The 26650-nt window shown below is 41.9% G+C and overlaps 1 protein-coding gene across 3 annotated transcripts in view; it reads right to left on the reverse strand.

Annotated features, from left to right (window-relative positions):
• Positions 1-587: 587 nt before the first annotated feature.
• RUBCN (rubicon autophagy regulator) overlaps positions 588-26650 on the reverse strand; it is a 41527-nt gene continuing 15464 nt past the window's right edge. For all 3 annotated transcript variants that reach the window (XM_088467460.1, XM_088467459.1, XM_088467458.1), the window contains 13 exons: positions 24816-24896; positions 19040-19155; positions 18280-18475; positions 17331-17426; positions 15220-15274; positions 11127-11259; positions 8365-8510; positions 8218-8282; positions 6873-7111; positions 6671-6732; positions 4312-4465; positions 3998-4088; positions 588-3673 (listed from right to left, as the gene is read on the reverse strand). In XM_088467460.1, coding sequence (XP_088323586.1) covers positions 3513-3673; positions 3998-4088; positions 4312-4465; positions 6671-6732; positions 6873-7111; positions 8218-8282; positions 8365-8510; positions 11127-11259; positions 15220-15274; positions 17331-17426; positions 18280-18475; positions 19040-19155; positions 24816-24896 — 1595 coding nt within the window. In that variant the 3' untranslated portion in view covers positions 588-3512. The remainder of the gene's footprint in view (positions 3674-3997; positions 4089-4311; positions 4466-6670; positions 6733-6872; positions 7112-8217; positions 8283-8364; positions 8511-11126; positions 11260-15219; positions 15275-17330; positions 17427-18279; positions 18476-19039; positions 19156-24815; positions 24897-26650) is intronic.

Here is a 26650-nt window from a genome sequence, read left to right on the forward strand (position 1 = left end):
TCATTTTGACCACGACGGTCCCGGCGGTACCATTAGTTTGGTCATTGTTATGACAGTGTCACTGAGTTACTGCTCCTTACCAGGCACTTTTGAAGTTGTACTGCAGTCATGGGGTTACAGAGGGGAGGAGTTTGGTTTAAAGAGTTTTGTTAAGTGCCAGCTCCTTGCAGTCCCATCTACAACCCCATAGCCCAGTGTCCCCCAGCCTGATTCAGAGAAAAGGAATAAACAGTAAGTAACCAAAAATCACCTTTTTTACCTACAAGAGACAATTTATTTACAAATATTTTATATCTACAGAGTAGGGCAACATGTCAAAAAACATGAGGTGTTGGTGCATCTTGTTTGCAATCTATGCCCTCCAGATCACTTTAGAAGTGCAACTTCTTAATCTTCAAACAGTTGTGATGTCACAATAAGTAAACCTGGTGTTCCATTATTATAACATCTATTCCATGGTGCTGCTACTATTTGACAAAACTTTTAATGCATCTAAAGTGTTTTTTTCTATTTATCTTTTAAAATGTTTAAATAGATATCTACAGTTCGAAGTAAAAAAAAAAAAAAAAAAAACTTTCGGCTTTCATTTTCATTTGATAATTTTATTTAGGACAAACTTATGTTTGCAATTATTTTGTGCAACAGACATTGAGGCATTAATACAGTTGGAACAGTTAGTATTTACAGCGTTATCACAACACATTTACAGTGTACAGGTTTCAGTCACTTATGACTGAGGAATGGTCTATTTAGCTGGAGCCTGTAGCAGTGCCTAATACAGTATTTATCTTGATGAAGTGTGCCATCACTGTGAGCAAAATTAACAACCGCTGCTGACAATAACATTCTTTTGAATACACAATACAGAAAACTTTGTTGTTACTGGACCGTTATAGAGGATGTACAAGTTAGTCAAACACTTCACTTTACAAGCTGTCTACTGGATGATTAGGGCATTATCACTGCAATGATATACAGTAGGCAATGCATAATGTATTAAAGAGGCAGTAATAACATGTCACAATGCCTATGTGCTTTGCTCTTTTTGGCAGGCATTTTGCTTGTGGCAAAACATTACAGACAGCATGCAGCAGAACCTACAGCTCAGTTACACGAGATGTTTAAATAAATATTAAATAATAAAAGGACAAAAAACCCAGACTGAAGAAACTAGGAGGAATACAACCTGTGCAGAGAAGACAGCTGCCATATTAGTGCAAATCTGGGTCTCTGTAAATGTAAATGAATAGAATTTAGGTAGTAAAGCGGAGAGCACACATTCAGAACCTAACACAGCGAGCTTTAAATCACTCATCAGGTACCCCACAACAAGTGCATGTTTTGCCAGGTATCAGATCAGGAACAAAGGTGCATTAATTCATTATTTAAAATACTCTAAGGAGACACTGTAAACATGCATTAATGTAAGAAACCTGATGACAGGTTTTCAAACTTGTGATAAAAGTGAACACAAAATGAGAATGCAGATAGAAAGTGTTGTTAAATACGTCTAACTACAATAAGATTAGTGTCTGGACTGAAATTAAGTAAAAAAAAAAAAAAAAAAGTAATAATCAGCACAGGGCATAAAAATATGTAGATCAATGCCACAAATTCAACGCAATCCTACTCCAAGCCACTAACTTAGAGGCATGTCCTGTTTATGCCTGCATCGTATATGATGTTGTTCCCTTGGATGTTATCTGCAGCTATACTCATTCAGGATGGCAACAGGTAAGATGCCACAGAGACGGGCCTAATCTGTTTCCTGTGGGAATGTATAGGTAAATGTGCTTGGATTCTATTTCATTTTTAAACTATACAACTGCAACAAAGCAGTCTTTCTATAGAATCCACAGTGAGTGCAGCCGTTATGTGGGCATAATGCTGCACAATAAAGTCATTAATTCCTAGTGAACTAATGAGTTACATTTAATTTCTTATTAATATTGGTTGTGACCCGAAAATCACTGCCTCGGCTGTTCTGCATGCACTTTACCCCACACACTATTCAACCATTCATCTGTTCTTTAAACAGCACTTTAGATACTCCATAGTTCTTACCTAATGAATTACAGATACTACAAGTAAAAGTTCACAGTACCCTTTCATTAGTCTGAGCAGATCAATATGACGTGTTTTGCTCATGTCTGTCTAATGATGAGTTGCTGAAAGGTCTAAATTACATGAGCAAAGTATAAACAGCTCTGCACTAGAACCTTCACACCAACAGCAGTCAGTCCAGCGTGAGTGCAGAGCGGATACCAAAGAGGCACAAGCACAGGAGAGTGTCCAAGAGCTGCCATTTCATATAGGATATGTTAGGAACACTCCACCTGTGCCTCGCATACATTTTCATGTGTTATTTAGATACAAACTGTCATCACTGAGGCTCCAGGTAAATAAATCAACTTAAATGCTGATTAGGAAAGTGCATATAGTTAAATAACATATAATAGATCTGAATAGACAATAAATGTTGCTCAAAACTTTGGATTGAACAAATCAATACTGTGATTGGGTATACAATCAGTTAGTACATTAGTGCAATACAGCAGGACACGGTCATATGACCCAAAGATCATATGGTAATGTCAATTCAATCATGTTAGCTCATTGCTTCCCTTTAATATGAAACTTTATTTGCTCCAGTTAGTTATTTTTCCCCAGGCATTTAACAAATACTCTACCAGTCCAGTAGGGTTTACTACAGGTTTAGGTAATTTGTGGTTATATTGTTGTCAATGAGCTAGAACTCCCAGCATCCACTGCCAAAAGCGGACTGGAAAAGCATAAAGGGAACTGTAGTTTAAAGACAAGTGTAGAGCCACATTACCTAGACCTGCTGTAATGCATCGCCATTTTCCAGACAAAACTTATGCTGCCGATTATATCAATAGTCTTTCTAGTTGTGCTCTACAATAACAAAGAGATTGAACAGGCCATGCACCACTTGTAGCCTTTAAGTTATCCATAGTGTGCTAAAGGAAAGAGAATACTAATGTTTGTTGGCAATAATGGACTTGTTCACCTACACTGTGGAACTTCACACAATCTTTGGAGCTTGTAGAACGATTATTATGGGAAGATCATAAACCGATTTGGCCACAAACTTGCAGGTTCTTATCAGATAATCTTAGGGAGGGCCTGAGATAATTGCAATATTCATAACTCCAAACTTTGACATGACATAATAGGCTTGTTTGAATGATCGTACAATAAAAGGCTTCCAAATCTGAAATGCGAGTTGAACTATATTTTGATTGCCAGAAAAAAAATGTACTTATTATTTTGATTCCACAATTAATTGAGTTTTAACAATTGGAAGCAGCAAATGTACTCTGTCTATTTGGGAGTAGCCTTTCCATGAACATCCTGCTGGTGGAACCCAAGCTGCGGTGTAATGTAGTTCATGATGCTTCCTTATGGCCCTGGGAATTATAATGTACAAGCAATTATAAAGTACAAGGGTCTTCTATTTCTTCATTCCCCCTATGCTCATTTAAGCGCATTCAATCAGCATTCCTCTCCTGTGGTGTTTCCTCCTCTTCTTGTTCAGAATTGTAGGACTCAAGGCTCTGTCTGGCCATTTGATCCCTCCTTGCACGCAAACGTTCACACTTTGGGCAGTGGTCAGAGCGGAAGCAATACTTGTGATAACAGGCCTTACAATCTGTTGTTGTGGAGAGATAAAAATATAGGGTTAAGATACATATAGTCTGGAGACAGTCTCCCAACATTTACCATCAAACAACAAATCTACTATCCACTTACAACTGCAGTGGTTTCAGTATGATGGACATGAAAGCAACCTACTAATAACAGTTTCCTAAATACAATCAAAACTTCATTTTCAAGGACGTTTTATAGTTTTTCATTTATCCCTGCATTGTGTAGTGTATCTTGTGCTTACACTAATATGATATACCATATATAGATATAGACTTAAGACTCTGTTAAATGATATGGTAAGGTAGCTGGCTCTAGTGGAGCATACCTTCACATCTTCGACACTTTGCCAACTCGAAGGGGAAGATGATGTCTTCATTCTGACAGAACTCGCATATGAAGCCCTTGGCCTGGCACAGCTATAGAGCAGGAACATAAGTAGACTGTGATCTAATAGCCAGTACCAGAACATTACAACACAACATTAATAAACATTTCTAATAACTAAAATTTGAACTTAGATGCAGTTGTTCCAGAACTATATGGCTCTTTCTAAAGCATTTGAAGTAGGCACTAGTCTATAAAATTGTAATGATATGAATTGCACATTAAGAATGTGTTCTTTATTTTGTAGATACTAACCATGCATTTATCCACATGCAAGATTCCAATCCGTACTAATTCCTTCAATCGTGGAGCCAATTCCCCCTTCTTTATGGCAGCAAGGTCATTCAAAGAAAAGAGATGGAGGTCTTCTGTCAGGTGTCCAGGAACACTGTCGTAGAATTCCAGTATGCTATGTGAAAAACAAAAATAAGATGGAACTTGAGTGTACAACGAAGCTACATAACCATTTAGGTTCTATTACTATTAACATTTATTTAAAATGTACACCGCTCGGTACAGGGTAAATATAGCATACAGGGTAAATAGAGCATAAGTACCGTACACAATGGGAGAACATAGCATAAGTATATAGCATAAAGACCAAACCTTAATGTCACATCACAGACTTGGTAGGATATATAACAGGGGTAAGAGTAGGGCAACGCACTGACAATAACAGGAGCATATAGTGACGAGTCGCGGAAAGGAATCTATGCGATCCTATACCTAATGTATGGACAAATAGAACAGCAGGTCTCACAGTAGTGTGCTGCTCAATGCAGATGTCCAATAGTCAGGAATATGCATGTGCAGAACGGGTCCTGCATGATTGGACGCAGAGAGGCAGCAGACTGTCAGTGACTGACAGTTTTGGGCGGGAAGGTTGCTGCAATGGCCTCAGTTTCCCAAAACAGAGACGTGTTGCCACCATTTGGGGGGGGGGGGGGGGGGAGAGAGGCCGGGATCTCCGTCAGCAGATGGAGATTTCCTGCCATCTTTTCGCCATCTGCGATGGCCAGCCTGTGTGACCCCATGGTCACTCAGCTGGCCAAGGATCATGCAGATGATCCAATGATGCAACAGTGGATGCAACTCAGGTCATTAATGCATGACACCTGCTGCTGCATTAAAATAATAGCAAGGACAGAATTGCAAAGTTGCTTGCGTGCAGCTTTGCAATTCCATCCAGTGCTGAATAACCCCCAAGGTCAATGAAAGGGAAGAAATATACAAGGGAGCAGAGCACCGGTGACTTGAATAGTGCTAGGGAGGAACAAGAGGGTGGACACCTCTACCTGTATGGACCTACATACTAAGGGGATGTGGTAAACAGAGAATGAACTGGGAATTGTATATTGAGGAGGGGTAGAGGAGAATAGTAACGAGTTATCAGGACAGCTGGTACACTTTAATAAAAAGGTGAGTTTAAAGGAACATTTAAAGCTGGGGAGATTGGTTGACAGTCTGACTGGGCAAGGGAGTGAGCTCCATGAGATGGGAGTAACTCGAGAAAAATCTTTGAGACAAGTATGATAGGTAGTGACCATTGTGGAGGTGAGGCGCTGGTAAGAGGAGAAGGCAGGAGGAAGTGTTTAACATAGATGAGGTTAGAGATGTAGGGAGGGGAGGAGTAGTTTAAGGCTTTGTACATGAGGGTGAGTAGTTTGAACTGGATTCTGAGTGGCATAGGGAGCCAATGAAGCATGAGACAGAAGCAGAGAAAGAAATGTAGCAGTTGGTGAAGTAGGAGTTACACCATGATAGGATGGAGTTGAGGAGGCAGATAGATCAGAGAATGTGGAAAGGCAGAAGGTTGGCGACAGTGTTGAAGGCTGCAGACATCGCAGAGGATTAGGACAGAGAAGTGGCCCTTGGAACTGGTGGTGAATAGGTCAGTGGTTATCTTGGTGAGGGCAATATCAGTGGAGTGAAGGGAATAAAAGCCAGATTGAACAGAGGTGAGAAAGTGAGTGGGTGGACAGGAACAAAGTGAGGAGTAGATAGACAATCCTCTCAAGGATCTTGGAGGCAAGAGAGAGAGCTGTAGTTAGAGAGAATCAGGGTCAAGGATGGGTGAGACTAGGTCATGTTTGAAGGAAGTGGGACAGAGCCAGAAGAGAGGGAAAGGCTGAAGAGATGAGCAAGTTTGGAGCATAAATCAGAAGAGAGCCCAAAGAATGTGGGAGAGTATAGAGTCAAAAGGGTGAGGGTGGAGATCATTAAAGGAAGATTGTGGACTTCCTCCCCGGAGGTCAGAGACGGGAAGGCAGGTGAAGGAGGGTAGAAACAGTGGGGCTGTATAGAGAAGATTGCGCTGTAGATCGCTTCGATCCTGCAGGTGAAGTGGGTGGTGAATTCCTGTGCAGAGAGGAAGTAGAGCAACATATGAGCAGGGGGGCAGAGAAGGGATGTAAAGGTAACAAAGAGGTTGTGTAAGTTGGAGGACTGGGAGAAGAGGAGAGTAAGATTGTTTAGTGAATTTAGTGAAATCAGAGATATTACAGCGGTGGAGAAGACTAGCTCAAGTGAGTGACAGCTGGAGTAGGTTTACGTCACAAAATATTACTTCCTACATCTATGAAAAAGCAATTAACATTTTAAATGTAACACTAACCTTTTGGCCAGTCTGCAAGTTTTGAACATGTTTTTCAAATGCACCAGCTGGACTCTTAAGAGCTGTAAAAATAAACAATGAATAGCCTCTATTAGGATGGACAACAATTTGGGCTGTATTACATATGCAACATTCCTGCCTACTGTAGTCAAATGTCTGTCTGGGTTATAACATTCTCATACTAACATGAAGTGACACCTACCCGGACTTGCTCCAGAGCCTTCACTTTTCGGTACATAGCATTGTTGATATCATGCAGGTTGAAAAGTGGGTCGCTCCAAATCTTGGTGAGAAGGTCCTTGGAGAAGTTACTAACATAATATTTGCTGAAGTCCCATTTCCGCAGAATGCGACCGGGAATAACAGATTGGGCGTTCTCATGGCAGCACTGGCAAAAATACTTACCCAAGTACTCACAATATCGGAGCCTTTTAATGTAATCTAACAAGAGAGAAACATAATTAAGTAAATAATAAATCAAAGGACGAAACAACACACAAGTTTTTAAATGCTGTGCTTATCAAGCCAGAAAAGTGTAGTGTTCTAAAGCCAGAGAGCAGTGACATCATAACTCCCAATTGTCCCGATTTTCATGGGACACTCCCAAATAGCTGGCTGCAATAAGAATGGAGTTTTTACCAAAAGCATGCATTTATGACCAGGTTGGGGCGGGGTTTGGTGGATCTGGGCAGGGCCTATTCTGTCCTAGTTTAGCACGTGCAAATGTTGGGAGGTATGGGGAAAGGGTAACATGATTTCTTTATGACACAAGCTATAAATTATTCATAGAAAAAATTATGAGGTACACCTAAATAATTATATGTATGGATGTCCAATTTCTATGATCAGAATATTATTAGGAATAACAGTGACCTCATTACAGGAGAATCCAGACTTTAACTTGTCTGATAAGTGCATACAATGTAGCTGCAATTACAATCACACAATTGCAATCTATTGTGTATAAGAGTGACTATATATAAGAATACAGCAGACACGATGACCCAAATATTAATACATTTAGACAACATATAGGTCCAAGTTAATTTTAGAGGTAAGAATTAAATTGATGTAACAGAGGAATACGAAGGTGTACAAATGAATGACTGATATAGAGTGTATCAGAGACAGAACTTTTATAAATACCCTCTCACCTAACTGCAAACTTTCCTTTATCTATTATTTATTCTGCTTCTTTTAGATGTATAACCCACAGAGACTGGATTGTATTACTAAATGTTATATGTGAATTACTATAACTGTCAGTGCATTGCAACAGAACTCTTCTTTTTGTCTTCATGTATTTGGATATTTCATTCTTTATAAACTCATACAATGGAGGGGGTGGGGGAGTTGTGACTGATAAAGTGCCATATGGCAGCTTGTGTGACTGGTCCACTTTATCACAATACCTGCAGGGATTTTAATATGGCAAGCAAAAATTCTCACCATTGAGGTAGTAGGACAACGTTAACAAAAGGTCAGTGTCATGCTGTAAAAGTCTTACAAGACAGATGTACTTAGTCATATAATAGTACAGATCTTACCAGGCTCAATTCTAATTCCACAGCCAGCACATCTGTAATTCTGCTTCGTGACTGCCACCTTCTTTCTGTTGAAATGGAAGCACAAATATAATACTATAATATCTACCAAAACGTAACCCAGACAAGAGCTGCAATTGTATAACATACGTGGGAGCTGTGTGGATGTTGAAGATGATCTGTGGTCTTGGCGGTGCCCATTCTAAGTTCCCACGAACACGAATGCGCAGCTTGTATATGTCCGCATGTTCTCCATCATCTGGTGAAATCGGCATGGAATCTGGAATTGGCAGGAGCTGGAGCAGAGAACACCACGTTGATAATGATACAGATGTGGAGCAGAATTGAGACACACCAATATTGCTCACCAGATCACCAAAAGTAGCTGTTTGACTTTCACATTATGCAGTTAAGCTGACGATAAACGTCAGGACTGCGATTGCGCATATCCCAAAGTCCTGACGTAGTGGGTGCAAAGCCTAATATAATACTCACAATTAATATTCTATCACTCTGCCAGTTATACCATACACCTCTCTTTACTGCCACCACCCGTGGAAAATACAAAGGAGCCACAAGGGCCTTAACACACTATTACAATTGCGCAGTCTCTGCAACACAAACTAGCACTGTTAGTTGGTCTCCCAGTGTTTAGCGATCAATAATAGTTATAGCATAACCTTAGTGATAGATTAGCTTCTTTAAAGACTGGGTTATGAAGCATATATGAAAATAGAATAATAAAGGAACACAATTTGCAAAGGAAGTACAGGTTGAGTCTCCCATATCCAAAATGCTTGGGACTAAGGGCATTTTGGATAATGGAATATTCCGTATTTTGGAATATGTGCATATCATAATGATATATCTTGGGAATGGGACCCCAATGTGCACACAGAATGCATTTATGTCTTATATACACACACCTCATACACACAGCCTGCAGGTAATTTTATACAATATTTTTAATAATTTTGTGACTCAAGAAAAGTCTGTACATACATGAAATACAGTTATGTTTCATATACACCTTCTACACACAGCCTGAAGGTAATTTTATACAATCATTTAAATAATTTGTGCCTTTAGACAAGGTTTGTGTACACTGAACCATCAAAAATCAAAGGTTTCATTATCTCAGTCATGCCAAAATTATTCCGTATTTTGGAATATTTGGATATGGGAGACTCAACCTGTATAATGTTTAGTTACAGAAATGATATAAATAATAATTTCTGTAACTAAATGAGGTCATGACCAAGTCCCAGATGACTGGCTGGTCGGTTAAGAACCAGGGTTCATGCCAGGACAGCTTATGTCACTTTTCACCTAAGTACACATAACTGTACATAATTTCCCCTGTGTAGTAGTCACATAAAATATTGTATGTTCAAATGGATCTCTATTTAAACTATAAAATTATTGAAAACAAGACTGCTTTGGGATGTGCGATTGGTTAGATACCCAATTTCTCCCAAACCATATGCCCTAAATGCCCCCAAATGTAGCCTAACCAGCGCACAAATGTCAGGTATATTTCTATGATTTCTGCCACTTCTAGCTATTGTAGAAATATAAATTTTACGTCAAGGTAGATAACATATGGTCTTGGTCTTTGTTCCTGCTTGAGGTTTGCACATACTTTTGGTCAGATGGCTGTTTGAATAAACTTGCTGTTTTGGTGCCAGCTGAGCATCTTCAAGTACTCTATAAGCAGACATAGACAAAGGCCTTATTGTTTACTATTCTCCTCTCCAGGTAATGGCTTTTCCTGCTCACAGGATACCATAATGCACAGGTTCTTAAACTCGGTCTTCAGGACCGCAAACAGTGCATGTTTTCCAGGTCTCCTCACAGAGTCACAAGTGAAATAATTAACTCCACCTGTGGATTTTTCTAAATGTGTCAGTGAGTAATGAATACACCCCTGCACCTGCTGGGTGACCTGGAAAACGTGACATGTGTGGGGTCCTAAGGACTGAGTTTGAGAACCACTGCCATAATAGAATGTACTGTACATACTACTGAAACTACACAAGCACCCCCCCCTCCTCTCATAGGCTTCCTTTGTATGATTAAACTCCTATTGATCTGTGTGAGCATAATTATATCAGAACATCAAAAGAACATAACTTGCACTATGCCCTGATACCCAATAGGGGTATATTTACTAAAGTGAGAGTTTTTAGAAGTGGAGATGTTGCCCATAGCAACCAATCAGATTCTACTTAACATTTAACTAGCACCTTCTATAAGAGAATAGCTAGAATCTTTTTGGTTGCTATGAGCAACATCTCCACTACTAAAACGCTCACTTTAGTGAATATACCCCATAATCTCTAGTGCCTGGAATCTGTACTGGCAAGTATGCATTTAATAGGCAAAGCTAGTGGGTAGCCATGCAGCCCCTGCACTTGCTACACTTTTTCACATACCAGTCTTAGTTTTCTAGCAAGTCGTTTTCTCTTTTTATACTTTTTAAAGGGATGCTGGTTTGTCTACAACCAATAAGTGAATGCTGGAATAAGTGCACAGTTGTGAGGGATCTTACCAGTCTTTGCTGCAAATATATACAGATTAGGTCAAGGAATGGGACAGCAGTAATCAATATGCACAAGGGCGGCTGAGGGTAAATACAGATACAATAAAATACCAGAATAAGAAGCTAGTCATAAGAGAACAGGAATCAGCCGAGTGAAATCCTGTGTGAATTTATTTTCTACCAGTGACCATATTTACTTCAAACCACATTCTGCATCTTTTAAGCTTAGCAGCACAAGGCATAAGTCCATATACACATTTTCTTTCTTCCAAGATAAATATAGGACTGTTATCCATTGTTGCCGAGGACAACATGTGATCGATAAAGATGGCAATATGAACTGACCATTAATTCAAGACACAGCCCCTACCTTCTGAGGAGCATCATGTTCTGGAACCAGCCAGTCCAGCTCGGAGGCAGCTGGCAATTGCATCCCTTCAAACTGTTTCAGAAGCCCCATGGCTACGGCTTCAGCGGAGTTGGAGTGAAGGAGGCAGTGTGATCTGGCAGTAAAAAAGAAGAGCATTACATGTATTGTACCATAAATAGGGTGATCAGAGAAGTTATCACACAGAAGTTTTTCAAACCGCTATAAAACCCTGATAATTTTTATGTAATTTGTTCAAATTACTACTGAAAAAAAACCTCAGTCACGTCAAATGATAATTAGGACTATTCATTGTATTTTGGGGATTCAGTCAAGGATAACTTCATTAAGAGAGTTTTCGGACTCCGTCTAGACATATAAGACCTCCAGAATAGATCAAGGTGTTATTTAATAACTGTGCATTTGAAGGGTTTCTCTGACCCTTCCATGCCAACAACGTTATTCTATGACAGGGCTGGCCAATAGGTCGATCGCGATCTACCAGTAGCTCACGGAGCTCCCGCCAGTAGATCGCAACCAGCCTGCTGCAGCAACTGAGATACGCTGGTCTCTAAAGTGAACAGAGACTAAAGAAGCCTCTGTTCGCTTCAGAGGCTAGCGTTCCCAGTGATGCATGACATCACCGCATCGCCCGCCATGTGAGCCTGCGCGCCTGCTGGATCTAGATAGATCCAGTCAGCAACAGGCAGTCAGCGACTACGTGGGAGCGTGAAGAGAGGTAAGTACTAAACAGGGGAAGGGGCACAGCATAAGGGGCATTACTGGGGGCACAGTATAAGGGGCATTACTGGGGGCACAGTATAAGGGGTACTGCATAAGGGGCATTACTGGAGGCACAGCATAAGGGGCATTACTGGGGCACAGCATAAGGGGCAATACTGGAGGCACAGCATAAGGGGCATTACTGGAGGCACAGTATAAGGGGTACTGCATAAGGGGCATTACAGGAGGCACAGTATAAGGGGTACTGCATAAGGGGCATTACTGGAGGCACAGCATAAGGGGCATTACTGGGGGCACAGCATAAGGGGCATTACTGGGGCACAGCATAAGGGGCATTACTGGGGCACAGCATAAGGGGCATTACTGGGGGCACAGCATAAGGGGCTTTAATACAGAGGGCATTGCATAATGGGCTCTAATACAGTGGACATTGCATAATGGGCACTACTACTGAGGCATTGAATAAGGGGCACTAATACAGTGGTCACTGTATAAGGGGCACTACTGTTTTGTAACGTAAATGGACTACTATGTGGTGTAATGTGAATAAGACTGTGCTGCTGTATGTAGTAATTTGAATTGGGTATACTATGTGTGATTTCGGCAGGACAGACTCCACGTCCTTTGCTGTGAGGTCACGCCCCCCTTTTTGCATACCACACCTACTTTTTCGGGCTGGATCACAAAAGTTTTTTTGTTTTAAAAGTAGATCAGAGTCCAAAAGTCTGGCCACCCCTGTTCTATGGGCATAGGATAGAAGGAGGCTCAGAACACTGCACCAATGACTCCTTCCACTACTCCAAAGAAACAGATTATCCCTGGAGCCCCGATCTTGTCTGGATAAAATCAATCACTTGGTTAATACTTCCCTGTTATGTTCTTTCACTGTCTGTATTCCTTATTTGTTACCACAATTGTTTCTTTAACTTTACATGTTATTTTAATTTTAAAATATTGTTTTTCTTTAAATAATATAAAAATGTTGTGCTTTTTCTACATCCCATATAGGTGTATTATTGGTAGTCAGTGTACTTACTGCTGGTCTACACCTACACAATCCTTTCTGACCAGTTTTATTTGTACATGTCTAAGCTTGGCTATAGATGCAACGTTTGTACAGTTACATACACTTTATTTGGATGGCATCCCCCTTGCGAATTAAATAAAAAATTCATTATCATAAACCATTATATTGTGGAGAATTCCGGTCCAAAGAGATCAACTTTTCTTCTGTAACAAGACAACTGTTATTTTTTTTAAGTGTTATTTAAGGCGCAATGGGATGCCACCCAAATAAAGTGTATGTATATGTTTGATTCAGGTGAAGTTAAACACCGGGTGGATGTGCAACCTATAGCTGCCTTTAGGCGCAAATTTAGCCAGTGCCAATTTTCTATATACTTTTGTACAATTGCCTTTATATAGGATTAGAAACAAATTCAATTATGGCTCACATGTTGAATTCTGATTCTTGAAGACAATCACTTTACATATTATAACGTAATTAGACTTGTCACCTTATCAGAATACACACACTTCAAAAGAGCTTCAGGTTCATCAGTTCAGGATAAAGTTTTCCTCAATTCTCAACTGTATTATCAGTTGATTACATGCTCTCCAACTGTAATGTAATGTAAGCTCTGCGCTAGGACCCACTCCTCTTTTTTTTCCCTTGCACAATCAGTGTCCTTTGTCCCCATCAGTGACTCTGACAGTTTGTTCATCCATGCAATGGGCATATGATGGCAAGAGCTGTTTAATACACTTCTACATGTTTACCACATGGGGGAGATTTACCAAAGTTTGGAGAGAGATAACGTACTAACCAATATACTTCTGTCACATTACAGGCTGAGTTTGGAAAAATTACAGGAGCTGATTGGTTGGTACTTTATTACATTCCAAGCTTTGATAAAGTACCAAGCGGAAAAATGTAACTCTTTGACTGCAGATGAACTTTAGGGATTTTGTTTAGAACTTTTTCTTGCTCCTCTTCCCTCTAATTTATGTATCTATACAGTTGTGTGCTCTCTATTCGGGCTATTCCTTCTCCGTCATAGCCATGGGTGTTAACCTTTCCTGCCGAATGTCTTGGTGTATTTTGTTTTAACAGTTACTGCTTTGTGAACTGTGGGATTTTTTTTATCATCCTTCGTTTGCAGTGGTACTTAAAATAGTCTATTACTCTATGCCACAGAGATGCAGAATGTTACATTACCACCATTTAATAAACTACACCCTCTGTGCAATCCAATCCAAAAACATGTCCCCCCTGCAAAGTTGTAGTTGGTTGTTACTCTCCCAGCGAAAGGCTTCTTGACTTATTCTTGTAATTGATATCCATAGTGTGTATGCGTCTGAGCATAAAAGTCTCCTTGGGACTGGAAGCAGCCATATCATAGGTGGGATTGGTGAATTGTTAATCGAATGGGATAATCATTAATACAGTAAATTAATTGCATTATGGGCAAATATCCCTGTATAGGTTTATAAAGGGATGTTTTGCACATAATGCAATTAACTGAATCTTACAGGAAGGTGAGTGCATCAATCCTAATGCTCCACAATGCGGCATCAGTACAATTCCACAGCTGAAACCTAAGCAGTGTAGAGAATATGGAGGTCTCAGCTGCATGGGTGAGTTACAGGGAGAGGGGCGTGGACCAGCCAACGCACTTTGATAAATTGACACTACACTGCAGTAAAGAAAGAAAACCAGAGGACCGCAAAACAAACCAGTAATAACCCCTTTTACTGCAGAAAATGGAAAAAACAGGGATCATCAGAGCATGAAAAATAGAACTGTTTCTGGGCAAACCGTAATCACCAGTTGCTCAAAATAATTATGCATGTGAATAGCTTTAGTGGGTATGAATTGGCTACAATTTGCTCACGATACCATACACAGATAATATTTACATTGTAAGTGAGCAATTTTATTTGTACTTTTAGGGTATATGGGCTGGATTCAATTAACCATAATAATTAACGCAGGCTTGTAGCAATGCCCAGGCCATTCAATTGCAGTCTGCGATAAGTCCGCAGGCAGCACTTAATGCCGATTTCTGTTCGCCCCCTCCTGTGGTTTGAGCTTTCTGACCTTACCATGGCCACTGTGAATGAGTTAATGCATAGCTCAGGGCACCTGGAATCTGTGGGTTAACAAGCGTTAGCCGCGAAGTTAACGTATGAGAAAAAGGGCTTATGATTGAATATCACCAGGTGTTAAAGTCTAAGGCTAAAAGTCCTCATTAAGTATTGTGGTTATCTGAACCTGGACCTAAGTGTTAGTTTATCGCATTACATGTTATGTTTCCACCAGATTAAAAAGCCAGTTTACAATCACACTCACATGGAGTCAGTGCTCTGAACTAGTTGGCTGCCTGTGGACTTCCTTAAGTCGGTCTCTAAATAAAAGCAAAACATAAAACAGAATAGTTAATACAGACAAAATCTTAACATTACAGTCTTTCTTAATACAATTATTAATCTGTTGTTATTATGAGGCACTGTAGATTAATGTCCCAATATTGTTGGAAATCAGGAATCAAAGAGCAAAGGACTTGTAGCAGTTGATCCTCACGTGGAGTTCCAAAACATAAAAACAAAGGGGGTTGGTGTTAGAGTGGCCTGTTGCCTATACATATTGTGAATGAGTGATCTTACTGAGGCATGTGGAGGTCATAGGTTGTATATTGATAAAAGACTGCCTAATTTTATGAGAAACATGTAACTTGGAAGAGTCTCTCTCCAAAAAGGTCTTGCATCCTCCAACCCCCTTGTAATGCCCTATCCATTCAAGCTATCATTTTCTCCACACACATTCTAGTGGCAAGTGTGATGTGTGATGGGAAGACCTCCAGAGTGTGATGGAAAGATCTTCAATCCGGCTTTTCCATGAAGACTGCAAAGTGTCGATATACGATTTGATTATTTGCCGTGGGCTCTCAACACCTGTTAGCAATGCTCTTCATGCAATATGAGAACAGCAAAGCCACTGACAGAGCTCATTCCTCCTATACATTACAGATCAGCCTACAGCCATCATTTCCATCTGGGTAATACAGCAAGGGCAGTGTGCTACACCAGGTCCATGCATCATCTTTATAATGACTTATTTAAAAGATGACTGATTGATGGTCAATTTTTTTTTTTGCAACATTTGTTGAAAATATAAAAATCATCCTATTATGGTAGATTTCCCTGTACTGAAAGATAATCATTTTGAACAGACAATTTCATTGATAAATCAGACAGGAACAAGCCATATTGGGCAGGGAGGACAAACCATCATGGAAACCATTCTTGGATCAATTTTCCACAAATCTCTTCTGAGTAAACCAGCCTGTATTCAGTATGAATGTGTAGTCAGGGTAATGAGGTGAAAGGGGGAATAAACTTTTTATTACTGCTTGACATCTAGTTCTTCAGTCACCCGCAGTCCCTGTCCCACCCACCAATCTTACCTTGAATGTCTAAAATGGGTGCCTCGAACATGCAGCTTTCCTCATCACAGTTTCTTATGAAAATCTGCATAATTTAACTTTTTATCCATAGAGGGTTCACTATGAAAAAGTTTAACGCGAATTATGGTTTTATATAAAAACAAATCATGACTCACTAAAGACAAAGGGTTTGATTCAGAGTCAAACAATGACGATGTTTCCATAGTTGAGCGATTTTTTTTGCAAATGCGCATGCGCAAAACTCCCTAAACACTGGTATGACGCATGAGTTACACAGAATGTACTCACAAAGGTGTCTTCTCAGGCGGTGACTGGAAGGTGGCTAGTAATGCATGCAAAGATGGTCCGTTTAATGGGCATGTCAGTGAGAGCGGCTGCATACACAGACGCACAGCCGTGGGAATAACAGGGCTGGTGCAAGTATCAGTGGTGCGACCGATGGTGGTGGCTAAATATGCACCAAAACCTGCACCTCCAGATGCTGAAAGTGGGCATCTCAGTACATCCGTATGGATGGATGTACACAAGGGACGGACTTTGTAGCAGAATCTGTATAAGATCGCAGGAGGGTGATCACCAATAGACGGTGCTGCGGATTCTCCGGTGTACGCCATCTCAATTAGGCCAAAATAGATTATGTACATGCAGAGGCTGTAGAATCTCAGGCAAATCAAAGGTCATATTATTGTGCAGATGAAGCAGTCTTTATTGTAAACATTAGCTCACTCAGCTCCCCATAGAAGCAAATGGGTGTCATTATGACATACATCATGGTACCCTAAATGATAAGAACTAAATGCGACTTTCCTGTATCGATTTATGATGGGTAGAACACAGCATAATACAGGTTACATAAACCAGCCCATAATCCACAGAAGCAACAATTTAAACAAATTGTGACACTGGGTTGAACTGGAAATACTATTTTAACTCAGTTCAGTAATCTCACTCTAAATGTTAACAAAAAAATAATAACTACATGGCAAAGATAACATACCTATAAAATCATCTACTTCATCTACGGAGCCAGAATCCGACAGACGAGATGAGTCATGGGAAATTACTCCTGAACTAAAGTCCAGTACACCCAGGCCTGTAATAGAAAGCCATAAAACAGGTTTGATGGAAAAGATGAAGCTCTCACACACTATAGATATACTGTCACTAGATTAATTAGCATGCAACGTTTTTATGATCTATGTCTCAGTTACAATTAAAATCATCAGGTATCAGACAAAACCATTACAATAAAAGTACCTAGATGTCAATCTAGACTGCTCTTGTATTGTGTGAGTTTTCTTTTTTTGGAATGGGACGGTGTTAGTCATTTTTCTTAATAGTTAACATTTAAATCTTAAAAGTAGCAATGCGTTTTGTCCCAGTCATTCTTGATTTTTGCTATTTATTAGCACAATTGATTGCCGACTATTCCAATGGCTCAACCGCCCTTACAGTACAAAAGTACTGCTTTATGCTACCTGTCAGTATATATCCCTTTAAGGCCAAAGTGTTCTAATTTAAAACATCTTGATTTAAAAAATGTTGCCTTCCCAATTTCTATTAACAGGGCTCGACAATAAAAATCCACTTGATTTATATACATGGTACCCTGGCAGGAAATTCATGTTGAATTGGATCCTGCCATTTTTTGCACACTAAACAGTCAACAATTTTTTTATTTTATTTTTGTAAGTGCTTCCAATAATTTCCCTACTATTGATACAATAATAGTTTAAGAAAAATGGAAAATGGAGCCAGAGTTACTGACTTGCCATTATATTCAAGATAACATGGTACATATAACACAATATTATGTATCCTAAATTTAAATCACTAACAGAAACCTGCACTAGATTGTGGCTCATCTGTGGGTTACGATAGACAGTAGCAAGTTTTATTATGTTAGTCTGATTGTCCTCTCCTTCTCTACTGAACTTGTTGCTTACTACAGGGCTGTTCATCATTGCTTGATGTCTTCCTGGTTCGGATCTGTTGCCGGCGGAGACGGATCTTCTGTTTCAGCTCCCGGATCTCACGGTCACTGTCCTCTTCCTCTTCCTGAAGCTGACGGCTCATCATGTTACATTTCATGAGCTCAATAGCTGCTATCAGAGATTCTGAAATGCTGAAGTGAGCATTTTCCTACACAGAATACAATTAGGTACTGATAATTCAAAGTCAACTGAAAAAGCTAAGTAAGAAACTAAGAATTACATTTCAGTAGATTTTAAAATAAGACAGCACAGACTCAAAAAATTCATATAGAACTGGTTATAAAAATCATACAAAGTTTGTGCATGCTAGACTGGGAATGGCTAAGTTAGGACCAGTGCTATGGGAATGGATTAACTTACTCAAGAGCAGAGTGGTCTCTCCCTCTCGTTTTCCATTTTATACCATTTTTATAATAGCAAGGTCTCAACTTCACATTATATACTAGGTTTTGCATATTCTCTGCACAATGGTACGTGAAGTTTTTCTTGAGATCTTCTAGGATAGTTGTGTGTTGCTATTCCTTTTGTACGTCATTTATTAACGGAATATGCTGCGCTATATAAGAAACTGTTAATAAATAAATAAATATTTAAAAACTCACTAAATATGCTTGAAGAAATAGAAAAGTTTCCACCACTACAAATGGACTTAAGGAGCCCCCAAGTGTACCCATGGGAACACTAAACATCACCAATTAGGCTTCCTCTATACCTTCTCTAAGTCAGCACAGCTGCCGAAATCTTGCTCAGATAGATAGCTGATTAATGATTGTCCTTCTGAAGGCCTTCGAAAAATCCCATCAGCTTCATTCAAGTATTGACCGCTGTCTGCAAACGATAGAAAATAAAATATCTAAATAATCAATACAAAATGTACCAGCATTCACTAAATAATCATACGTATTAAAGGTTATAGCTATTAAAATAATGGTTAGAACAGGAAGAGAGGAAGCTGCAGTGGTAGAGAGAAAGTCTGTGGAGAGCAAGCTGAAATGGCTAAAAAAGCAGACAGCGACGAGCGGGGGGATATGCACATAAGCATTCCATGTATACAGAGCTTCAGAAAGAAAATGCACAGAAGCAAAAAAAATAAAACAACAGCAAATAACCAATGATTCCTTTGAAGAGATGGCTAGTCTGCACACAAACTTTGTAACATGCAACGGAAATGAGAGATTGATGCACTTTCCTCGTGTCACAATGTGTACCTCTCTAATGACTTTCCACTCAAAGAAATAGCAGGGAATACTGGTGGATGAACAGACTTATGACAGGCTGTAAGTTTTAGAGAGCTAGAAAGTAGAGTGTAGGCTGTAACGGTAGAGAGATTGCAGGCTGAAAGGGCAGAGAGCAAGAAAGGAGAGCGCAGGATGTAAGGGCAGAGAGCAAGAAAGGAGAGCGCAGGATGTAAGGGCAGAGAGCAAGAAAGGAGAGCGCAGGATGTAAGGGCAGAGAGCAAGAAAGGAGAGCGCAGGATGTAAGGGCAGAGAGCAAGAAAGGAGAGCGCAGGATGTAAGGGCAGAGAGCAAGAAAGGAGAGCGCAGGATGTAAGGGCAGAGAGCAAGAAAGGAGAGCCCAGGATGTAAGGGCAGAGAGCAAGAAAGGAGAGCACAGGATGTAAGGGTAGAGAGCAAGAAAGGAGAGCACAGGATGTAAGGGCAGAGAGCAAGAAAGGAGAGCGCAGGATGTAAGGGCAGAGAGCAAGAAAGGAGAGCCCAGGATGTAAGGGCAGAGAGCAAGAAAGGAGAGCGCAGGATGTAAGGGCAGAGAGCAAGAAAGGAGAGCGCAGGATGTAAGGGCAGAGAGCAAGAAAGGAGAGCAAGAAAGGAGAGCCCAGGATGTAAGGGCAGAGAGCAAGAAAGGAGAGCACAGGATGTAAGGGCAGAGAGCAAGAACTGAGAGCGCAGGATGAAAGGGCAGAGAGCAAGAAAGGAGAGCACAGGATGTAAGGGCAGAGAGCAAGAAAGGAGAGCACAGGATGTAAGGGCAGAGAGCAAGAAAAGGAGAGCGCAGGATGTAAGGGCAGAGAGCAAAAACAGGATTTTGGCACTTACCGTTAAATCCATTTCTCCGATTCCACAGGGGACACTGGAGCTTCATGACAGTGCCTGGCACTGAGTAGTTGAGTAGTGCCTGGCACTTTAAGAATCTAAAAGTGTGACTGGCTCCTCCCCCTCTATGCCCCATCAGTACCAGTTTTAAGAACTGAGCCCGAGAGGAGAAGGAGAACAGACATAACGACAGAGAAGGAAAATAGGAAGAAGAACACGCAGTCCTAACATACCAGCTCACTGCAGGAACACAACAGTCTGCAGGAATATAACAGTCACACAACTAGAACAGACCAAACTGCAACAGAACAATGAACTGGTAAGCAGATAAGAAGCACTGAACGGGCGTCAAGTGTCCCCTGTGAAATCAGAGAAATGGATTTAACGGTAAGTACCAAAATCCTGTTTTCTCCTTCATCCACTAGGGGACACTGTAGCTTCATGACAGTGGGGATGTCCCAAAGTTACCCTCCTTCCTCCTCGAAGCAGGCGCGCAAAAGGGTCAAATCTGTATACATGTACAAAGGTATGTACCGAAGACCACGTAGCTGCTCTACAAAGCTGTGAAGCCGAGGCACCTCTACGTGCCACCCAAGAAGCACACACTGAGCGCGTAGAATGCATGCAGATGGATACAGGCGAAGGTCGAGCAGAAGCAACATATGCCCGACGAATGGTCAGACGAATCCAACTGGCCAAAGTCTGTTTAGACGTAGGCCAGCCATGCCGATTGGCGTCATAAAGGACGAACAGAGCCTCCTATTTACGTAGTCATTCAGTACGGGCCACATAAATTCAAAGCGCCCGTACAACATCCAGGGAGTGAGAACTCCCGGAAGAGTGCAACAAGGCCAGCACCACAAATGGCTGATTCAGGTGAAAGGCCGAGACCACCAACCACGGCCAGCCTGAGAAGTGTGACAGCAGCAGTATAAATGGATTTTAATGTAGCTTCAAATTTCTGCACTGAGTTTTCCTTTAACGTATTAGCTCCTGGAACTGGATGTGTGGTTTTCTTCCAACAGACAAATCACTGAAGAATCCACAGGTGGCGGAGTCTCCCATCACCTTCTATTCTTTGCAGGAAAAGGATAAAGGAAGAAAAAACGCCTAGGGATCTGGAACGTACGGTCCAGATTCTGCCAGGCTGCTGCCATCTGTTCGCCTAACTTACCGGAAGCCGAAAAGTTAACGAAGACTTCTGTTTCTTAGCAAAGAAGGACTCATCCAACGATTCTGGAGTCTCCAGGTCAGAAACGTGAAGCACTCCCCTCACAGCCAGGATAAGCGCTTCGATACCCTGCGTTGCTTCAGGTTCCTGCGAAGCAGCCTCTATATCGGAATCGTTTAGCATCTCCCCTTTCTCCTTCTCCTGAGATGAGTGATTTGCTTCAGAAGCCTCATCTGTCAAGTGAACTGCCGGTAGTGTCATCTTTTTGGATGGCCGACTTACCGCTGCCTCAGGAGACTTAGACAAAGAACCCATAACCTGGGCAAGGCTATTCACAGAGTGGGCTAGATCCTGAGTCCACGCTGGTTCTGTAGCAAGAACCAGCCAGCAAGAATCAAGGTGCCAGGACTATTCCTGGCAGCCTCCCGATCCTTACGGGAAGCGGATAATTCTGATGTAAGCTCTGCCATGAGCCCTGCCAAACTATCTATTAAAGAGGGTGTGACAGTATGTGCTGTGTTCGCACGTCAGAGCGAGCATGGGTACATTTCTTTCTGCACCTAGTGCAGGCATACAGTTTATGTGAAGCAGTCTTGCCTGTAGCCTTGGAAGATATCCTCTCACAGACAAACACACACACACACAGTTTAGTAGATACTGTCAAAGTAAACGGAGGCAGCCAGAGCAACAGATGGGGAGGAGCAGAATTTCAATAATAATGCTACTCAATGTATAAGGTGGATAGTCCCACTAAGTTATACAATACAGATGAGGAGGGTTTATCAAAAAATAATGCTACCCCACTGCAAGACTCATAGACCCTCTAGTAGATTGGAGCTGGAAGTTCCCTGGTCTCTCTGACAGTGCATAGGACAAGCACACCTGAGTCTCTATAGCTGAAGATGGCGCCGCTCCTAGTGTGCAGAGCACGCCAATACCGCTGGGCAGTAAAGAAGGAGGAGGAGGTGTCGTGGTATACAATCGAGAAGCCGGCTGCCTTCCCTGCTTCCCGATTGTCATATCCTGGCGAGGGATGAAATGCCGGGCGTCTAGATGTAGACGCCTGACATTTCCCCGACGCTGGAAGAATGGCGCCCGGCATCCCGATCGAAGGGATGCCGGGCACCGCAAGCGGACAGCCGTGGGGGGGGGAGGGGTACGTTTAGGGCACCCGGGAGGGACTTAGGGTTAGGCACCCCCACGGGAGGGTTAGGGTTAGGCACCCCCGGGGGGGACTTAGGGATAGGCACCCCCCCGGGGGACTTAGGTTTAGGAGGCGGGGAAGGGGGGATTAGGGTTAGGCACAGGGGGAGAGGTTAGGGTTAGGCACCCCTAAGGAGGGTTAGGTTAGTACTTTCGGGATTTCCAGCGATGTCGGGCTTCCGCTGCCGGGAATCTCATACCGATTCCGGTGCCGCATGGGTCTCTGAGTATCGAGCCATGGCGTCAGTAAGCTCCGCGCCTTTCCTCAGATCACTTATTCCTACTTGTGGAGCCTGGCCTCGTATATATCGCCCCAAAAAGCCGGCGCCTCTATCATTAAAACACCGGCGCGGCAAGACAGACAGCCGCGCTGAAGTGGCTCAGAACCCGTGTCTAAACCCTGGTGCCTCCATTAACAAAGCCCCGACGTGGCATGACAGATAGCCGCATTCAAGCGGCATCTAAATGCCCCCATTTAAGCAGACGCCGGAGCTTAGAGAAAAAAACAAGCCCCCGCGCGGCAGGAAAACAAGTCGTCGCTGATAGCCAGCCCGGTCAGCCTGCAGCAGTGCTTTTCTGCAAGTCCGCCACGGCAGTGAACAGGAAGCACCTAATAGTGACAGTACAGCTGGGCAAGTGACACGCACTGTGACACCTCTCCTGTTAATCAGGAGAGGTGTGTAAACTCACTGATGCTGCTGCGGCCAGAGTGTTCGGCAACGAGGGGGGAGCGGGGGACCCGGACATGAGCCGGTTTCAGCTGTGACGGGCCCCACTGATTCTATGGACTCAATTAGCTTAAGACCCCTCCATATGGGTGACCGGACACTGCTATAGCACTGGCAGTACCCTCCCTGTCAGCTCCCGCGGTGCAGGCAGACTGTCACAGCAGCAGTCTGCCTGTCCTCATGCTTGTTAATAGAAAAAAATATAAATAATGTCAATATAAAGCCCCATGTGCATCGGCTCTTCTCAGGCACATTCTAAAAACTGGAGCTGAAGGGGCATAGAGGGGGAGGAGCCAGTCACAGTTTTATATTCTTAAAGTGCCAAGCTCTACTCAACCCATCGTCTATACACCACTGTCACGAAGCTCCAGTGTCCCCTAGTGGATGAAGGAGAAAAAGGAGAGTGCAGGATGTAAAGGTCAAGAGCTACAGATGTGTCGTCATACAGCTATGCGTTTTGTGCCATGTGGCGTGAGCCACCTGGTGCGATTCCTGCGCTGTGCTACTTTTTTTTGTCAATTTTGCATATAATGTACTAGTTACTTAGGATTCATTTGTTCTTTGTAGCAGAGAAATTGGTATAAAGTCGCAAAAAATTATACGACATATGGCACAGGTCACTCATATCGGACCTGACTTTTGCCTTTTTACACACGGACTGCATACTTTTCCCTCACTTTTACATCTTACTTTGCTTATTTCGAATTTGTATTTTTGGCGGTCAAAATCTCGACGCCGGCATCCTGACAGGGTTAGTATACCAATACCTGTCGGTCAGTAAACTAACCCTCTCCCTCTCAGTTGCCTAAACCGAATACCCCCCCACTAACTAAACCTAACCTTCCCCCCTTAGTGCCTAACCCTAACCCTCCCCTAACCTTCCCCCTAGTGCTTGGCCACAACCCTTCCCCTAGCTCTAGTACTTACTGTTGGGATGCCAGCACCGGGACTCTGACAGGTGTCGGGCCAGACATCCCGACTGTCAGGATTATAACTACATCCCGTGTACTTTTCCTCTATTGTGCTACTTTTTCCCAAATCTTGCCTCTTAGTTTGCTTATAATGTACTATTTACTTAGGATTAATATTTTGGCGCAGCCACGTTACAAAGTCTGTGGTCCGCTAAACGGGACTATTTGGAACTCTTTGAGGATAGATATATGTGGACACATCTGTAGATTGGATAGCACAGGTGGCAACAGTAGAAATCTAGAAAAGGGCTGTAAACGTATAGAGCTAGCAGACGCAGTGTAAGACAGACAAGAGAAAAGCTCATGAAGAAAGAAGAGTATATCTATTTCCTCTACCGTCAATGGCATCCTATACATGACATACCATAATCAATGTAGAGTGAGCCGGTAGTATTTATTTTTCCATTAACTGTTGTATTACTTCTAGAGAGATCGCAATTAGATTCTATGGAAGGAGAAATGAAGGAGTTAAACAGTAACAGATCTTTTCTCCATTTAGATGCTACGATACATTTACACATATACATGCAAATTAAATTACTCTGTAAAACCATCAACAAAAAATTCTATTAAACAGATTCAAGGAATAAAATTAAATCCAATTACAAATATGATGACTAACAAAGAAAATATGCATTCCACATAGAAGAAACCCACAGAGGAAGAAAAAAAAAGAGACTACTTTATAAATGACACATGCAACATACAGAGATTAGTCTAATGATACAGAGAAGCACTGGTCTGATATGGCATGTACCAACATTGTTTTACCACTATAAAAAGTCAATTATTGAGCTGTCTCAATTTTAAAAGTAGATCTCCACATTTGTATTCAATTCATTTACCCAAACTATCATGTTTTGCAAACCATTATTACAGCTTATGTGTTGTTATATAGCTGAAATACACCACACTTTTATGCTATTTTTACCATTGCTGCTTTCAGTGGCTGAAAGAGTTAATGAACTCCAAAACAAACCAAGTAAGTTCTGATGCAGCATTCAGTTTGCATTCAATTGAAGTTGACAGGGGAGGAGCATGGCACCCACCAGGCTAGGCAATCAGAGTACAAAGCAGAGTGGGGTACGTGCATAACCAAGACAGTTATTCAGGGGGTGGTGCTGCTCAGAGATTAAAAATGTTAGTACTTTGTATATACAGTAACACTTTAGTGACAGAATGAAAAATTAAGCAAAACTAATAAATAAAACAACATCTTGGGTTCGATCCCCACCATGGCCCTGTGGAGTTTGTATATTCTTCCTGCGGTTGTGTGTTTTCCTCCAGGTACCTCGGTTTCCTCCCATAATCCAAAAATATACTGGTAGGTTAATTGGCTTTTGACAAAAATTAATCTAATGGTGCGTACACACTACACGATATGCTCCCTGAGCGATATCGTGTAGTGTGTCCCCGGCAGGCTGTGCTCAATGTCGTTCATGACATTGAGCACAGCCGCTGAACGATATCATTAACGATATCGTTCAGCGCCGGGCTCTCTCCCCCATTCCCCGACATGCAGCAACCTGACGAGGTCGTCAGGTTGTGCTACATGTTCAGGCGATGGACAATGTCGGAAACGACCAGCGGGAGTGCGCATCGCTGGTCGTTTCCGACAAAAAAGTGCACGATTTGTGCACGATTACTGAGCGACTGCACGATTATGATGTCGTAATCGTGCAGTCACTCAGTAATATCGCCCAGTGTGTACCCACCATTAGAGTACATGTGCGCATACGGGATGTAGTTGGCATCCCAGCGGTCAGGATGTCTGCGCTCAGAATACCGGCCCCGGAATCCCGACAGCAGTCAGAATCCTGGCGCCGGCATCCAGCGGTAAGGGATAGGTTAAGGGTTAGGCACTAGGGAGAGGGTTTGGGTTAGGCTGCAAGAGTGGGTTAGGATACAATACCTTCAAGGTGTCGGGATTCTGACTGTCGGGATCCCGTACCCAACCTGTGCATACATGCGATAGGAACTATATAGTGTAAGCTTCACTGGGTCAGGGACTGGTACATGAATGGCCAAATATTCTCCTATAAAGCGCTGTGGAGTACATGTGCGCCATATAAATAACTGGTAATAAATAATCTGGCATGATGACTGAAATATAAGGCGTGCAGGAAAAGATCAATGATTTTGGGGACTTCGGATAGAAACCACTGAGTTTCAGAGAACAGCAGAAGTCAGTTTCTTATC

Source organism: Taudactylus pleione, unplaced genomic scaffold (assembly GCF_031769625.1).
Source record: "Taudactylus pleione unplaced genomic scaffold, aTauple2 ptg000010l, whole genome shotgun sequence".
Classification (NCBI taxonomy): domain Eukaryota; kingdom Metazoa; phylum Chordata; class Amphibia; order Anura; family Myobatrachidae; genus Taudactylus; species Taudactylus pleione.